Consider the following 19,212-nt stretch of genomic DNA (forward strand, 5'->3'; position numbering starts at 1 on the left):
ACAGTATTTTCTCAGTCAAATTCTAGTCCCTAGAAAATAACTCTACTGTGCATACATTTATCAGCCTGATACCAGTCACTACTACTGCATTTAAGGCTGTACTTACATCATACGGGTAACAGCAGTATTTTCTTAGTCAATTCCATTCCCAGAAAATATTGTACTGCACATACCTCATTTGCGGGGGACCCCGCATGCTATTCCCATGTTCTGAAGTTACCCCTCTCCTCAGAATGTCGAGAACAGCCAGTGGATCTTAGTTACGCCTGCTAAGATCATAGAAAACGCAGGCAGTTTCTTCTTCCAAATACTGCCTGAGATAGAAAAACAGCACACTCCGGTGCCATTTAAAATAACAAACTTTTGATTGAAGAATAATTAAGTAAAAACTCCAACTCCTCCCGCGACCTCCTTCTTTGTTGAGGGTTGCAAGAGAATGACTGGATATGACATGTGAGGGGAGGAGCTATATAGCAGCTCTGCTTGGGTGATCCTCTTGCAACTTCCTGTTGGGAAGGAGAATATATCCCATACGTAATGGATGACCCGTGGACTGAACACACTTAACAAGAGAAATCATTTTCCTCCCTGCAGAAATCTTCATCTCTTTTCTGCAGGAGAGTAAATAGTACAAACCTGTACCATTTAAAATAAACTTTTGCTTGTAGAACAAAAACTACAAATCTAACACCACATTCACTTTACCCTTCCGAGAGGGACCCTATTGCTTAGAGCCGGCAAAGAGAATGACTGGGGGGTGGAGCTAGAGGGGGAGCTATATGGACAGCTCTGCTGTGTGCTCTCTTTGCCAATTCCTGTTAGGAAGGAGAATATCCCACAAGTAAAGGATGAACCCGTGGACTGGATACACCTTACAAGAGAAAGCAAGTTCCTGGCCAGTTCTTTTATTCGTACAGAGATTTATGTGATCCAGTAATACCTCCACAACATTTTTAAGTTAAACCAAGGGAAATAATAACCAGAACACTTTAAAATATGTAATTAATAAACCCATGCATATGTGAAGTTGCATTTACTTATTTAGTGCAAGCTGCTACAAAGGGTTTTGCTGTTGTGCATTGTTGGACCCTTCGGTACTTAGATTAAAAAACTATTTTAAGCAAAGATTTTTGTCGATAACAAATTAAGCAGCCAAGTCGAAGCTGAATCATATTTCACAATGGCGCCAAAGTAAGGTAATATTAGGATGGTAGCCAAGAATATAAAGCTGGAGAAACTGATATTTATATACAGATTAAAAATTACCATGCGTGGTTGAGTCTCATTAAAAGAGAACGTGCAATCTCAACATTGTGATGACAATGATAAATGAAAAACCAAAAACCAGAGTCATCAGAACACAAAATCAGATTTTCAAAGTTTATCAGCAAACTCATCAGCGATTAGTTTAAACACAAACATATTTTACAAACTGCTGAACAATAAACAAATAAATGGATGAATGCCAGGAAATATTGCTCTTCTTTGGTAGCTGGCAGATGCTTCCCTTGATTACATTGTACACACACCGATAAGTTAGCAGAATTCATTGCCAGAAATGATCTGGACCACTACTTACCATTTGATAATAAGACACAAGGGACATAACAGCCTCAAACTGGTTCTTCTTGCACATTTTCTTGCATACTTCTGGGTCTGCATCTGTCTGAAAGAAAACACCAAAACATTATTCTTACACATTGGGTCTGTTTGATATGAATAAAGGGAGAGAGGTTCACCAAAGACAATTCCTCTGTATAAGGCAGAATCACCAGCACATCACACATGTGCATATACAATAGGTTGTGTCTATAGTATGTTAATCGTATGTCATCTGTTCACATAGTGTGCTAGGACAAATAAAGAGTTTACATTGTAAAAGTGTTTTCTCATAAATAAGATTAAAGGGACATTGTACACTAGATTTTTCTTTGCATAAATGTTTTGTAGATGACACATTTATACAGCCCATCTGGGTGTGTTTTTGTAAAAATGTTTAGTTTTGCTTATTTTTAAATAACATTGTGCTGATTGTCAGTCTCCTAACCAAGCCCCAAAGTTTTATATGTATACTGATGTATACAGACTTCACATTGCTTCTGTTTGTATAATGGGTCTATTCATATGCAGGGGAGAGTTAAAGTTGGGGAGGGCTCTGCTCTCAGCCCCTTTAAGTGGGTGTGCCAGGCTAATCTCATCAACAAAGCTAAATTGGGAGTTTCTAAGTAAGTTTTTAAAAGGTTTTATACTGGATTATTTCTTATCAGTATCTGTGTATATTATTCTTTATAGTAGTGTCTATTACAAGCAGTTAAATTAAAATTGGTGTATACTGTCCATTTAAGTAGATATTGCTTGTATAAGAGAAAAAGGTTTACATTTTTTACCATTACAAAGAAATTATGCTTACCAGATAATTTAATTTCCTTCTGTATAAGGAGAGTCCACGGCATCATTCCTTACTGTTGGGAAAAACTGAACCTGGCCACCTGGAGGAGGCAAAGACACCCCAGCCAAAGGCTTAAATACCTCTCCCACTTCCCCCAGTCATTCTGCTGATTGGTTGTTTACAGTCTACAGAGAGGTGTTTGCAGTGGCCCTCTACCACGAGCATCAGGTGTGTGCTGTCTATCATTTGGGAACTGTCATTCTGCTGAGGGAACAAGGAACAGTAGGAGAAATATCAGGGTATAAATGGTGCCAGAAGAAAATGATAATTTAGAGGGCCGCCCATCGGAGAACACGGGCGGGAGCTGTGGACTCTCCTTATACAGAAGGAAATGAAATTATCTAGTAAGCATAATTTATGTTTTCCTTCCTAATATAAGGAGAGTCCACGGCATCATTCCTTACTGTTGGAAAACTTATACCCAAGCTCTAGAGAACACTGAATGATAACAGGAGGGACAAAAAGAGGCAGGCCCTAATCTGAGGGCACCACAGCCTGCAAAACCTTTCTCCAGAAAGCTGCTTCAGCCACAGCAAAAACATCAAACTTGTAAAATTTAGAAAAAGTGTGTAAGGAGAACCAGGTAACCGCCTTAAAAATCTGATCCATAGGAGGCCTCGTTCTTAAAGGCCCAAGAGGAAGCCACTGCCCTAGTAGAATGAGCCGTAATCCTCTGAGGAGGTTTATGTCCCGCTGTCTCATAAGCAAAGCGTATAACACTCCTTAACCAAAAAGATAAGGAAGTTGAAGAGACCTTCTGTCCCTTACGCTTCTCAGAATAGACAACAAACAAGGACAATATTTTTCTAAAATCCTTAATAGCCTGAAGGTAGAACTTCAAGGCGCGAACCACGTTCAGATTATGAAGCAAACGTTCCTTCGTAGACAAAGGATTTGGACACAAGGAAGGAACCACAATCTTGATTGATGTTGCGGTCTGACACGACCTTAGGAAGAAAACCTAACTTAGTACGTAGGACAGCCTTATCAGAATGGAACACCAGATAAGGAAGCTCACATTGCAAGGCGGCAATCTCAGATACGTGCAGAAGCAATAGCCAGTAGAATAAGAATCTTCTAGGACAACAATTTAATGTCAATCTCATGCATAGGCTCAAACTGAGCCTGTTGCAACACCTTAAGAACAAGATTTAGACTACAAGGAGAAGCCTTAGATCTAAACACAGGTCTGATTCTAATCAGAGCCTTAACAAAGGATTGTAAATCTGGAAGATCGGAGCGCCTCTTGTGCAGTAAAACAGATAGGGCCGAAATCTGTCCCCTCAGGGAACTGGCAGAAAGGCCCTTCTCCAGTCCATCCTGGAGAAACGATAGGATCCTGGCAACCTTAACTTTATGCCAGGAAAATCCACGCTCTTCACACCAGAATAAGTAGGTTCTCCACATTATGATAAGATGCGACTGGTAACCGGCTTACGAGCTTGAATGAGAGTATCAATCACTCTCTCAGAAAAACCTCTCTTGGCTAGGACTAAGCGTTCAATCGCCACGCAGTCAGCCTCAGAGAATCTAGATTTTGGTGAACAAAAAGGACCCTGTTCCAGCAGATCCCTGCAACAAGGTAACTTCCACAGAGGAGAAGATGACATCCTCACCAGATCCACGAACCACATCCTTCGCGGCCACGATGGAGCAATCAGTATCACTGATGCTTGCTCCTGCTTGATGCGGGCCACTACACGAGGAAGAAGTGGTAACCGCGGGAAAAGGTAAATTAGACTGAACCTCCAAGGCACTGCTAATGCATCTATTAGCTCCGCCTGAGGATCCCTGGACCTCGACCCATATCTGGGTAGCTTGGTATTGAGACGAGACGCCATGAGATCTATCTCTGGTGTCCCCCACTTGTTGCATATCTCTGCAAACACTTCGGGATGGAGAGACCATTCCCCCGGATGAACGAATTGTCTGCTGAGAAAACCCGCTTCCCAGTTGTCCACACCCGGAATGTGGATCGCTGACAGCGATCAGCTGTGGGTCTCTGCCCACTCCAGAATTCGAGATACCTCCATCATTGCTAGGGAGCTTCTCGTCCCCCCCTGATGGTTGATGTAAGCCACCGAGGTTATATTGTCCGATTGGAATCCGATAAACCGGGACGAACCCAGAAGGGGCCAAGCCTTCAGAGCATTGAAGATTGCTCGAAATTCCAGAATGTTGATCGTGAGGGAGCGTTCCTCCTGAGACAACCGGCCCTGTGCCTTCTTGGCACCCCAAACAGCTCCCCATCCTCATAGACTTGCGTCCATAGTCACAATCTCCCAGGATTGTCTTAAGAAGGATGTCACTCGGGACAGATGATCTGGACAGAGCCACCAAGAGAGCGATTCTCTCAACTGGTTGTTCAGAGAGATCTGTTGAGACCGATCCGAATTATTTCCGTTCCACTGCTTCAGCATGCACATTTGCAGTGGTCTGAGACAGAACCTGGCAAAGGGAATGATGTCCATGCTGGACACCATGAGACCAACCACCTCCATACACTGAGCCACAGAGGACCTTAAGGAGGTCCAGAGGGAAAGGCATGCCGAAGCAAGCTTGCAACGTCTCTGGTCTGTTAGAAATATCCTCATGGATATAGAGTCTATTATAGTACCCAGGAATTCTACCATGGTGCCTGGAATAAGAGAACTCTTTTCTAGGTTTATCTTCCATCCATGAGATCGAAGAAGAGAGAGAAGAGATTCCGAATGGTCCTCCGCCAGACTAAAAGATGGTGCTTGTACCAGAATATCGTCCAAGTAGGGAGCTACTGCTATATCCCAAGTTCTGGCAACGGCTAGAAAAGCCCTTAGAACCTACGTAAAAATTTGTGGAGCAGTAGCTAGACCAAACGGAAGTGCAATGAACTGGAAGTGCTGATCCAGGAACGCAAACCTTAGGAACTGGAAGTGATTCTTGTGGATTGGAACGTGAAGGTAAGCATCATTCAGATCTATAGTGGTCATGAACTGTCCTTCCTGAACTAAGGGAAGGATGAACCTTATCGTCTCCATCTTGAACGAGGGGACGTTTAGAAATTTGTTTAAGCACTTTAGGTCCAGAATCCTCCTTCTTTGGGACCACAAAAATGTTTGAATAGCATCCCGCACGCACCCCAGAAAGGCTTTCCTCTTTTCTGGTCTGGAAGACAGACTTGAGAGGAGAAATCTGCCCTTGGGTGGATGAGACTTGAAACCTATCTTGTATCCCTGAGCTATGACCCCCAGGATCCATGGATCCTGCACGTCCCTGAACCAAGCATCTGACAAAAGAGACAGTCTGCCCCCTACACGGTCCAGCGTCAGATCGGTGGGGCCGCCCCTTCATGACGATTTAGTCTCGGCGGGCTTCTTGCTCTGCTTGGATTTATTTCAGGACTGAGCCGGCTTCCAAGTACACAACGGTTGCTCAGGCTTAGTGGAGGGCTGCTGTAGTTGGAATTTATCAGAACGAAAGGAACGAAAATCAGAACTTTGTCCCTTAGACTTGTTCTTTTTATCCTGCAGTAGGAAGGCACCCTTGCCCCCTGTAACCATGGAGATAATGGAGTCCAGGCCTGGACCAAATAAAATCTTTTCCTTAAAAGGGAGGGAGAGAAGTCTGGACTTAGAAGTCATGTCCGCAGGCCAGGACTTCAGCCAGAGTGCCTGACGGGTCTGAACTGAAAAACCAGACACCTTGGCATTTAGGCGAATAATCTGCATGTTTGCATCGCAGATAAAAGAATTCGCAATTCTCAAAGCTTTAATTCTTTCCTGGATGACGTTGAGGGGACACTCCACCTCGATCAATTTTGATAAGGAGTCGCACCAGTAGGTAGCTGCTCCAGCAACCGAGGCAACAGCCGCTGCCGGTTGAAACAAGTATCCCGTATGTTGGAACATCTTCATCTTCACTCATCAAGAGTTTCCATCTTCTTATCCATCGGCTCTTTAAACAACAAGCTATCCTCAAGCGGGATAGTAGTACGTTTGGCAAGCGTGGAGATAGCGCCATCCACCTTAGGGATGAAACCCCACAATTCCAATTGAGAGTCTGGGACTGGGAATATTTTTTTAAAGGAAGACGAAGGAGAAAAGGAAGATCCAATTCTGTCCGATTTGTTTTTAATAATGTTCGCCATCTTTACAGGTACAGGAAAAGTTAACGGCACTACCCTGTCCTCATACACTCTGTCTAATTTAGGACTCAAAGGTTCATCAGACAGCTTGGCCTCTGGAACCTCTAATGTAGACAGGACCTCTTTTAAAAGAAACGTAAGTGTTCAATCTTAAATCTAAAGGCTGGTTCCTCCGCAGCAGGCGGCTTAGAGGCAGCAGACTCCATCCCAGAAAGTTCACCCTCTGAAGTCTCAGAGTGTGACTCATCCTCGGATAACTGAGTCAGAACAGATAAATCAAATAAATTACATGATGACCCCTGGGCAGGAGAGCTATGTTTAACCTTTTGCTTGCGTTTAGCGGGGGAGGTAAAGCACTGAGGGCCTCAGAAACCGCCGTTCTTAACTGCGCGGTAAAATATGGTAAAAGGCTCCCTCCAGGTGGAGGATCAGGCGTGCTACGGGAAGCTGCGTGTGTAGAAGGAGATGACTGATGGGTATGCATCTAATGGGACGACGAGTCCTCAGAGGTGGACGGCTCAGTGGTACTAAAGGGGTTAACCTTCTTAGACCTAAAAACGTTGTCAAGGCATGTGGAACATAGTTTAGAGGGTGGACATACCAAGGCCACCTCACAATATAAACCGGTATTACTATTTGGAATAGAGGGAGTACCCTCTAATGTCTCAGAATCCTCCATAGCTTAAGCTAATGACAGTAGGACACAGAAAATAAAACAATCTTTTTTTATTTCTAAAAAAACGGCACCGTTATACTCCCAATGGCTGGGGCACTCACCACCTCCTAGACCCAGACAATATAGAGAAAAAACATAATTTATGCTTACCTGATAAATTTATTTCTCTTGTGGTGTATCCAGTCCACGGATCATCCATTACTTGTGGGATATTCTCCTTCCCAACAGGAAGTTGCAAGAGGATCACCCACAGCAGAGCTGCTATATAGCTCCTCCCCTAACTGCCATATCCAGTCATTCGACCGAAAACAAGCAGAGAAAGGAGAAACCATAGGGTGCAGTGGTGACTGAAGTTTAAAATTAAAAAATACCTGCCTTAAAATGACAGGGCGGGCCGTGGACTAGATACACCACAAGAGAAATAAATTTATCAGGTAAGCATAAATTATGTTTTCTCTTGTAAGGTGTATCCAGTCCAAAGATCATCCATTACTTGTGGGATACAAATACCAAAGCTAAAGTACACGGATGAAGGGAGGGACAAGGCAGGTACTTAAACGGAAGGTACCACTGCCTGTAAAACCTTTCTCCCAAAAATAGCCTCCGAAGAAGCAAAAGTATCAAATTTATAGAATTTTGAAAAAGTATGAAGCGAAGACCAAGTCGCCGCCTTGCAAATCTGTTCAACAGAAGCCTCATTTTTAAAGGCTCATGTGGAAGCCACAGCTCTAGTAGAATGAGCTGTAATCCTTTCAGGAGGCTGCTGACCAGCAGTCTCATAAGCTAAGCGGAGTATACTTCTTAGCCAAAACGAAAGAGAGGTTGCCGAAGCCCTTTGGCCTCTCCTCTGTCCAGAGTAGACAACAAACAAAGCAGATGTTTGACGAAAATCCTTAGTAGCTTGTAAATAATACTTTAAAGCATGAACCACGTCAAGATTGTGTAATAGACGTTCCTTCTTTGAAGAAGGATTAGGACACAATTAGGGCTGCAACAACTAATCGGTAAGTTTTGATCATAAAAATAGTTGTCAACAAATCTCATTATCAATTAGGTGGTCAGCGATTAGTTTGTCAGTTGCACAGCACCAGCTGCTTTAATCTGACGATCTACTGCAACTAAGATTGTGCAAAAAATTTTTAATTTATTTATTTTTTTAATCTTTTTTCTATCCGATTAATCGGACAATAATTATCCGATTAATCGGATAGAAAAAATAATAATAAATAAAAATGTTTGCACAATACCATGTGCAGGAGTTCATCGGATTGAAGCAGCTGGTGCTGTGCAATAACCAACTAATCGCTGACCACCTAATTGATAATGACATTCTTTGACAACTATTTTTATGATCAATCTTACGGATTAGTTGTTGCAGCCCTAGACACAATGATGGAACAACAATCTCCTGATTGATATTCTTATTAGATACCACCTTAGGTAAAAACCCAGGTTTGGTACGAAGAACTACCTTATCTGCATGGAAGATCAGATAAGGAGAATCACATTGTAAGGCAGATAACTCGGAAACTCTACGAGCCGAGGAAATAGCTACCAAAAAAAAGAACTTTCCAAGATAAAAGTTTGATATCTATGGAATGAAGAGGTTCAAACGGAACCCCCTGAAGAACTTTAAGAACCAAATTTAAGCTCCAAGGTGGAGCAACAGGTTTAAACACAGGCTTGATTCTAACTAAAGCCTGACAAAATGCCTGAACGTCTGGAACATCCGCCAGACGCTTGTGCAAAAGAATAGACAGCGCAGAAATCTGTCCCTTTAAGGAACTAGCTGACAATACTTTCTCCAATCCTTCTTGGAGAAAAGATAATATCCTGGGAATCCTGACCTTACTTCATGAGTAGCCCTTGGATTCACACCAATAAAGATATTTACGCCATATCTTATGATAGATTTTCCTGGTGACAGGCTTTCATGCCTGAATTAAGGTATCAATGACTGACTCGGAGAAACCACGCTTTGATAAAATCAAGCGTTCAATCTCCAGGCAGTCAGCCTCAGAGAAATTAGATTTGGATGGTTGAAAGGACCTTGAAGTAGAAGGTCCTGTCTCAGCGGCAGAGTCAATGGTGGAAAGGATGACATGTCCACCAGATCTGCATACCAAGTCCTGCATGGCCACGCAGGCGCTATCAAGATCACTGATGCTCTCGGCTTGATTTTGGCAATCAGACGAGGGAGCAGAGGAAACGGTGGAAACACATAAGCCAGGTTGAAGGACCAAGGCGCTGCTAGAGCATCTATCAGCGTTGCCTTGGGGTCCCTGGACCTGGATCTGTAACAAGGAAGCTTGGCGTTCTGGCGAGACGCCATGAGATCAAGTTCTGGTTTGCCCCAACGATGAATCAATTGTGCAAACACCTCCGGATGGAGCTCCCACTCCCCCGGATGAAAAGTCTGTCGACTTAGAAAATCTGCCTCCCAGTTCTCTACACCTGGGATATGGATAGCTGATAGATGGCAAGAGTGAATCTCTGCCCAACAAATTATCTTTGAGACTTCTAACATCGCTAGGGAACTCCTTGTTCCCCCTTGATGGTTGATGTAAGCCACAGTCGTGATGTTGTCCGACTGAAATCTGATGAACCTCATTGTCGCTAGCTGAGGCCAAGCCTGAAGAGCATTGAATATCGCTCTTAGTTCCAGAATGTTTATTGGAAGGAGTGTCTCCTCCTGAGTCCATGATCCCTGAGCCTTCAGGGAGTTCCAGACTGCCCCCCAGCCTAGAAGGCTGGCATCTGTCGTTACAATTGTCCAATCTGGCCTGCGAAAGGTCATTCCCTTGGACAGATGGACCCGAGATAGCCACCAGAGAAGAGAATCCCTGGTCTCTTGATCCAGATTTAGTAGAGGGGACAAATCTGTGTAATCCCCATTCCACTGACTGAGCATGCATAGTTGCAGCGGTCTAAGATGTAGACGTGCAAACGGCACTATGTCCATTGCCGCTACCATTAAGCCGATTACTTCCATACACTGAGCCACCGAAGGGCGAGAAATGGAATAAAGAACATGGCAGGAATTTAGAAGTTTTGATAACCTGGACTCCGTCAGGTAAATCCTCATTTCTACAGAATCTATTAGAGTTCCCAGAAAGGAGACTCTTGTGAGAGGGGATAGAGAACTCTTTTCCTTGTTCAACTTCCACCCATGCGACCTCAGAAATGCCAGAACTATGCCCGTATGAGACTTGGCAATTTGGAAATTTGACGCCTGTATCAGAATGTCGTCTAAATAAGGGGCCACTGCTATGCCCCGCGTTCTTAGGACCACCAGAAGTGACCCCAGAACCTTTGTAAAGATTCTTGGGGCTGTAGCTAACCCAAAGGGAAGAGCTACAAACTGGTAATGCCTGTTCAGGAAGGCAAACCTGAGAAACCGATGATGATCTTTGTGTATCGGAATGTGAAGATAAGCATCCTTTAAATCCACTGTAGTCATGTATTGACCCTCCTGGATCATAGGTAGGATGGTACGAATAGTCTCCATCTTGAATGATGGAACTCTGAGGAATTTGTTTAAAATCTTGAGATCTAAAATTGGTCTGAAGGGTCCCTCTTTATTGGGAACCACAAACAGATTTGAGTAAAATCCCTGTCCTTGTTCCTCCCGTGGAACTGGATGGATCACTCCCATAACTCGTCTTGAACACAGTGTAAGAATGCCTCTCTCTTTATCTGGTTTGCAGATAATTGTGAAAGGTGAAATCTCCCTTTTGGAGGAGAAGCTTTGAAGTCCAGAAGATATCCCTGGGATACAATTTCCAACGCCCAGGGATCCTGGACATCTCTTGCCCAAGCCTGGGCGAAGAGCGAAAGTCTGCCCCCTACTAGATCCGTTACCAGATAGGGGGCTGATACTTCATGCTGTCTTAGGGGCAGCAGCAGGCTTTTTGGCCTGCTTACCTTTGTTCCAGGTCTGGTTAGGTCTCCAGACCGACTTGGACTGAGCAAAAGTTCCCTCTTGTTTTGCATTAGAGGAAGTTGATGCCGCACTCGCCTTGAAGTTTCGAAAGGCATAAAAATTAGTCTGTTTGGCCCTTGATTTGGACCTATCCTGAGGAAGGGCATGACCTTTTCCTCCAGTGATATCAGAAATGATCTCCTTCAAACCAGGCCCGAATATGGTTTGCCCCTTGAAGGGAATGTTAAGCAGCTAACTCCAGAGCTGTCTCGTTTTCCTCTAAACCCAGGTAGTCTGGATAATACCGCTGACAGGGTATTATCCATGACCGCCGCCATGTCTTGTAAAGTAAACGCTATGGGCGCACTAGATGTACTTGGCGCCATTAGAGCGTGAGTCCCTTGAGCGGGAGTCAAAGGGCCTGACACGTGGGGCGAGTTAGTCGGCATAACTTCCCCCTCGTCAGATTCCTCTGGTGATAAATTTTTTAAAGACAGAATATGATCTTTATTACTTAAAGTGAAATCAGTACATTGGGTACACATTCTAAGAGGGGGTTCCACCATGGCTTCTAAACATAATGAACAAGGAGTTTCCTCTATGTCAGACATGTTTAAACAGACTAGCAATGAGACCAGCAAGCTTGGAAAACACTTTAGATCAAGTTAACAAGCAAATAATAAAAATGGTACTGTGCCTTTAAGAGAAACAAATTGTCAGAATTTGAAAAACAGTGAAAAAAGGCAGTAAATCAAACAAAATTTTTACAGTGTTTATAATAAGCTAACAGAGCATTGAACCCACTTGCAAATGGATGATTAACCCCTTAGTTCAAAAAACGGATCAAAAAAACGATAGACGTTTTTTAACAGTCACACCAAACTGCCACAGCCTTGCTGTGGGCCTACCTTCCCCAACAAACGACTTTGGAAAGCCTAAGAGCCCTTAAGAGAGGTCCTATAGCATTCAGGGGACTCCTGGAGGAAGCTGGATGTCTCAGTCTGTAAAAAAGTTACTACGCAATAAAGAGCTAAATTAGGCCCCTCCCACTCATATTAAAACAGTGGAAAGCCTCAGGAAACTGTTTCTAGGCAAATTTAAGCCAGCCTTGTGGAAAAAAACTAGGCCCCAATAAAGTTTTATCACCAAAGTATATATAAAAACGTTTAAACATGCCAGCAAACGTTTTATATTGTAAATCTATAAGAGTATTACCTCAGAAAGTAAGCATGATACCAGTCGCTATTAAATCACTGTATTCAGGCTTACCTTACATAAATCTGGTATCAGCAGTATTTTCTAGCATTCACATCTTCTAGAAAAAAATTTAACTGCACATACCTCATAGCAGGATAACCTGCACGCCATTCCCCCACTGAAGTTACCTCTCTCTTCAGTCATGTGTGAGAACAGCAATGGATCTTAGTTACAACCTGCTAAGATCATAGAAATCACAGGCAGATTCTTCTTCTATTTTCTGCCTGGGACAAAATAGTACAACTCCAGTACCATTTAAAAACAACAAACTTTTGATTGAAGAAAAAAAAAAGAACTACGTTTCACCACTTCTCTCTTACTACCTCCATGCTTGTTGAGAGTTGCAAGAGAATGACTGGATATGGCAGTTAGGGGAGGAGCTATATAGCAGCTCTGCTGTGGGTGATCCTCTTGCAACTTCCTGTTGGGAAGGAGAATATCCCACAAGTAATGGATGATCCGTGGACTGGATACACCTTACAAGAGAAAGCATCTTCTCCGACAGTCAGCTTAGTCAGGAAAGAGAAATTGAAAGCGAGGCCACTCCCGGTCACATGGTGCGCAAGGCAGGTCCGCCCCTGCTATGAGAAAAAGCGCACCAAGCTACAAGCTGCGCAGCATTCAAAGTGAAAGTAAAAACCTGTACGTTCCAGCCACATAAACAGTCTATGAGCCCAATAAATCTCACACAAAAAGCAGCATAAAATCAAAGCATCACATTAGATTAATCCCCACTGTTCAATAATCCCCCTAGGGAGGTATTAACCCATGATTCTATTAAGATAAAAGGAGCCACACTGTGACCCTGTCTTCTAGCGTTTTCAACATATGTAAAAATGTAAATGATCTCCTCAGAATCCATGCTGTGGAACAGAAACACAGCCTCTCGAGTGTGACAGTAGCATCGCTCCTGACATGGACTTGAATGAGAAAAAAACTAAATTTATGCTTACCTGATAAATTTCTTTCTTTTGTGATGTACCGAATCCACGGATTCATCCTTACTTGTGGGATATTATCCTTCCTAACAGGAAGTGGCAAAGAGAGCACCACAGCAGAGCTGTCTATATAGCTCCCCTCTTAACTCCACCCCCCAGTCATTCGACAGAAGGCCAAGGAAGAAAAAGGAGAAACTATAAGGTGCAGAGGTGACTGAAGTTTTTAATAAAAAATACCATCTGTCTTGAATAGACAGGGCGGGCCGTGGACTCGGTACATCACAAAAGAAAGAAATTTATCAGGTAAGCATAAATTTTGTTTTCTTTTGCATGATTTTCCAGAGTCCACAAATTCATCCTTACTTGTAGGATACCAATACCAAAGCTTTAGGACACAGATGAAGGGAGGGACAAGACAGGAACCTAAACGGAAGGCACCACTGCTTGCAAAACCTTTCTCCCCAAAATAGCCTCCGAAGAGGCAATAGTATCAAATTTGTAAAATTTTGAAAAAGTATGGAGCGAAGACCAAGTCGCAGCCTTACAAATCTGTTCAACGGAAGCATCATTTTTAAAAGCCCATGTGAAAGCTACCGCTCTAGTAGAATGAGCTGTAATCCTTTCAGGAGGCTGCTGTCCCGCAGTCTCATAAGCCAAACGGATGATGCTTTTCAGCTAAAAGGAAAGAGAAGTCGCCGTAGCCTTTTGACCCCTACGCTTTCCAGAATAGACAACAAACAAAGAAGATGTTTGACGAAAATCTTTTGTTGCCTGTAAATAAAATTTCAAAGCACTTACCACGTCCAAGTTGTGCAACAGACGTTCCTTCTTACAAGAAGGATTAGGACACAGAGAAGGAACAACAATTTCCTGAATGATATTCCTGTTAGTAACAACCTTAGGTAGGAACCCAGGCTTGGTACGCAAAACCACCTTATCAGCATGGAACACAAGATAAGGAGAGTCACATTGTAATGCAGATAGTTCAGAAACTCTTCGAGCTGAAGAGATAGCAACTAGGAACAAAACCTTCCAAGATTAAAGTTTAATATCTATGGAATGCATGGGTTCAAACGGAACCCCCTGAAGAACTTTAAGAACTAAATTTAGACTCCATGGCGGAGCAACAGGTTTAAACACAGGCTTAATTCTAACTAAAGCCTGACAAAAAACCCGAACGTCTGGAACATCTGCCAGACACTTATGCAACAGAATAGACAGAGCAGATATCTGTCCTTTTAGGGAACTAGCTGACAAACCTTTCTCCAATCCCTCTTGGAGAAAAGACAAAATCCTAGGAATCCTGATTTTACTCAAGGAGTAGCCTTTGGATTCGCACCAAAAAAGATATTTACGCCATATCTTATGATAGATTTTCCTGGTAACAGGCTTTCAAGCCTGAATCAAGGTATCTATGACCGACTCAGAGAAACCTCGCTTTGATAAAATCAAGCGTTCAATCTCCAAGCAGTCAGTTGCAGAGAAATTAGATTTGGATGCTTGAATGGACCTTGAATGAGAAGGTCCTGTCTCAGTGGCAGAGTCCATGGTGGCAGAGATGACATGTTCACCAGGTCGGCATACCAAGTCCTGCGTGGCCACGCAGGAGCTATCAAGATCACCAAAGCTCTCTCCTGTTTGATTCTGGCAATCAAACGAGGAAGGAGAGGAAATGGTGGAAACACATAAGCCAGGTTGAACGACCAGGGTACTGTTAGAGCATCTATCAGTACAGCCTGAGGATCCCTTGACCTGGAGCCATAACAATGAAGTTTGGCGTTCTGACGAGATGCCATCAGATCCAATTCTGGTGTGCCCCATAGCCGAACCAGTTGAGCAAACACCTCCGGATGGAGTTCCCACTCCCCCGGATGAAAAGTCTGACAACGTAGAAAATCTGCCTCCCAGTTCTCTACTCCTGGGATATAGATCGTTGACAGATGGCAAGAGTGAGCCTCTGCCCATCGGATTATCCTTGAGACCTCTATCATCGCTAAGGAACTCTTTGTTTTGCCCTGATGATTGATATAAGCCACAGTCGTGATGTTGTCCGACTGAAACCTGATGAATCTGGTCGAAGCCAGCTGAGGCCATGCCTGGAGAGCATTGAATATCTCTCTTAATTCCAGAATATTTATCGGTAGGAGAGCCTCCTCCCGAGTCCACAAACCCTGTTCTTTCAGGGAATTCCAGACTGCACCCCAGCCCAGAAGGCTGGCGTCTGTCGTCACTATAACCCAATCTGGCCTGCGGAAACACATTCCCTGGGACAGATGATCCTGTGACAACCACCAAAGAAGAGAGTCTCTGGTCTCTTGATCCAGATTTATCTGAGGAGATAAATCCGCATAATCCCCATTCCACTGATTGAGCATGCATAGTTGCAGTGGTCTGAGATGCAAGCGAGCAAACGGAACTATGTCCATTGCCGCTACCATTAGACCGATTACCTCCATACACTGAGCCACTGACGGCCGAGGAATGGAAAGCTCGGCAGGTGGACAAAATCATTGATTTCTTGACCTCCGTCAGAAATATTTTCAGAGTCCCTAGAAATTAAACTCTTGTGAGGGGGGAAAGAGAACTCTTTATTACGTTCACCTTCCACCCATGAGATCTTAGAAAGGCCAACACTAAGTGTGAGACTTGGCAGTTGGAAAGTCGACGCTTGAATTAGAATGTCGTCTAGATAAGGCGCCACAGCTATGCCCCGCGGCCTTAGAACTGCCAAAAGGGACCCTAGCACCTTTGTGGAGATTCGTGGCGCTGTGGCCAACCCGAAAGGAAGAGCCACAAACTGATAATGCTTGTCCAGAAAGGCGAACCCGAGGAACTGGTGATGATCTTTGTGGATAGGAATGTGTAGATACGCATCCTTTAAGTCCACGGTGGTCATTTATTGACCCTCATGGATCAATGGTAAGATAGTCCGAATGGTCTCCATCTTGAAAGATGGGACTCTTAGGAATTGATTTAGGATCGAGATCTAGAATTGGTCTGAAAGTTCCCTCTTTTTTGGGAACCACAAACAGATTGGAGTAGAACCCCTGCCCTGCCCTTGTTCTGCTTTTGGAACTGGGCAGATCACTCCCATGGTAAAAAGGTCTTCTACACAGCGTAAGAACACCTCTCTTTTTGTCGGGTTTATAGACAATTGAGAAAGATGGAACCTCCCCCTTGGAGGAGAATCCTTGAAATCTAGAAGGTATCCCTGGGTTACAATTTCTACTGCCCAGGAATCCTGAACGTCTCTTGCCCAGGCCTGAGCAAAGAGAGAGAGAGAGAGAGAGAGAGAGAGAGAGAGAGAGAGAGAGAGAGAGAGAGTCTGCCCCCTACTAGATCCGGTCCCGGATCGGGGGCTACCCCTTCATGCTGACTTAGTGGCAGCAGCAGGCTTTTTGGCCTGTTTACCCTTGTTCCAAGCCTGATTAGGTCTCCAGGTTGGCTTGGATTGAGCAAAGTTCCCCTCTTGCTTTGCAGCAGATGAAGAGGAAGTGGGACCACTCTTGAAGTTTCGAAAGGATTGAAATTATTCTGTTTGGTCCTTGTCTTACTTGATTTATCTTGAGGGAGGGCATGACCCTTCCCTCCAGTAATGTCTGAAATTATCTCTTTCAGTGCAGGCCCGAATAGGGTCTTACCCTTGAAGGGGATGGACAAAAGCTTAGATTTAGATGACACATCAGCTGACCAGGACTTAAGCCATAACACTCTACGCGCTAAAATGGCAAAACCTGAATTCTTTGCTGCTAACTTAGCAAGATGAAAAGCGGCGTCTGTAATAAAAGAATTAGCTAATTTAAGAGCCTTAATTCTGTCCAGAATATCATCTAGTGGGGTCTCCATCTGAAGAGCATCTTCTAGAGCCTCAAACCAAAAGGCAGCTGCAGTGGTTACAGGAACAATGCATGCTATAGGTTGAAGAAGAAAACCTTGATGAACAAAAATTCTCTTTAGTAGACCCTATCATTTTTTTAACCATAGGATCAATGAAAGCACCACTGTCTTCAATAGGTATAGTTGTACGCTTAGCCAGAGTAGAAATAGCTCCCTCTACCTTAGGGACCATCTGCCATGAGTCCTTTATGGTGTCAGATATGGGAAACATTTTCTTAAAAACTGGAGGGGGAGCGAACGGAATACCTGGTCTATACCAATCCTTAGTAACAATGTCCGAAATCCTCTTAGGGACCGGAAAAACATCAGTGTAAACAGGAACCTCTAAATATTTGTCCAATTTACACAATTTCTCTGGAACTACAATAGGGTCACAATCATCCAGAGTCGCTAAAACCTCCCTGAGCAATAAGCGGCGGTGCTCTAGCTTAAATTTAAATGCCGTCATATCTGAATCTGTCTGAGGGAACATCTTTCCTGAATCAGAAATCTCTCCCTCAGACAGCAAATCCCTCATCCCTACCTCAGAACATTGTGAGGGAATATCGGATACGACTACTAAAGCGTCAGAAGGCTCAGCATTTGTTCTTAACCCAGAGCTACTGCGCTTCCCTTGCAACCCTGGCAGTTTAGATAAAACCTCTGTGAGTGTAGTATTCATAACTGAATCTTGCAAGGTGAAAGAATTAGATGCACTAGAAGTACTTGGCGTCGCTTGTACGGGCGTTACTGGTTGTGACACTTGGGGAGAACTAGATGGCAAAACCTGATTTCCTTCTGTCTGAGAATCATCTAATGCCAAACTTTTATAAGTCAAAATAAGCTGTTTGCAATTTATAGACATATCAGTACAAGTGGGACACATTCTAAGAGGGGGTTCCACAATGGCTTCTAAACAAATTGAGCAATGAGTTTCCTCAATGTCAGGCATGTTTAACAGGCTAGTAATGAGGCAAGCAAGCTTGGAAAACACTTTATTTAATGAAAAAAAACAATTTGCAAAAACGGTACTGTGCCTTTAAGAGAAAAAAAGGCATACACAAACTGCAAAACACTGCAAAACAGGTTAAAATTGCTTCAAATTTTCCGAAATTTTAACAGTGTACCCACTAAGCTTTAGAAGGATTGCGCCACAAGCAATAAACCCCCAAATGAAAAAACCGGATTGATAAATGTCTAAAACCGGTAAAAACTCCTATTAGCACCTTGCCACAGCTCTGCTGTGGCCCTACCTGCCCTTAGGGAACAATAATATGAGGTTAAAGCTTCGATTAGGCCCTCAGAAGAATATCAGGACCTCTGGAGAAGTTGCTTGCTGCTTGACTGTATAAATAAATGCGCAACTGAGGCGCAAAAATAGGTCCCGCCCACCGCACTCAATGTTACTGGGGCCTACACAAATCCAACAAACCTTGTCTGAAAGCCATGTGGGTTATAACAACCCCAAATAAGCCAAATGAACCCTCAAGCAAAAGTCCCATCAAAATAAAAAACAGAATTTATGCTTACCTGATAAATTACTTTCTCCAACGGTGTGTCCGGTCCACGGCGTCATCCATAACTTGTGGGAATATTCTCTTCCCCAACAGGAAATGGCAAAGAGCACAGCAAAAGCTGTCCATATAGCCCCTCCCAGGCTCCGCCCCCCCCAGTCATTCAACCGACGGTTAGGAGAAAAAAAGGAGAAACTATAGGGTGCTGTGGTGACTGTAGTGTATAGAGAAAGACATTTTTCAAACCTGATTAAAAAACCAGGGTGGGCCGTGGAACGGACACACCGTTGGAGAAAGTAATTTATCAGGTAAGCATAAATTCTGTTTTCTCCAACATTGGTGTGTCCGGTCCACGGCATCATCCATAACTTGTGGGAACCAATACCAAAGCTTTAGGACACGGATGAAGGGAGGGAGCAAAGCAGGTTACCTAAACAGAAGGCACCACGGCTTGCAA

General features: G+C 43.6%; 1 protein-coding gene across 1 annotated transcript in view; it reads right to left on the reverse strand.

Annotated features, from left to right (window-relative positions):
• NCKIPSD (NCK interacting protein with SH3 domain) overlaps positions 1–19,212 on the reverse strand; it is a gene marked incomplete in the record, with an annotated part of 293,113 nt that overhangs the window by 36,404 nt on the left and 237,497 nt on the right. The window contains 1 exon segment of the mRNA XM_053720732.1: positions 1,580–1,666. Within this exon segment, the coding sequence (XP_053576707.1) occupies positions 1,580–1,666 (87 nt within the window).

Source organism: Bombina bombina, chromosome 7 (assembly GCF_027579735.1).
Source record: "Bombina bombina isolate aBomBom1 chromosome 7, aBomBom1.pri, whole genome shotgun sequence".
NCBI lineage: Eukaryota > Metazoa > Chordata > Amphibia > Anura > Bombinatoridae > Bombina > Bombina bombina.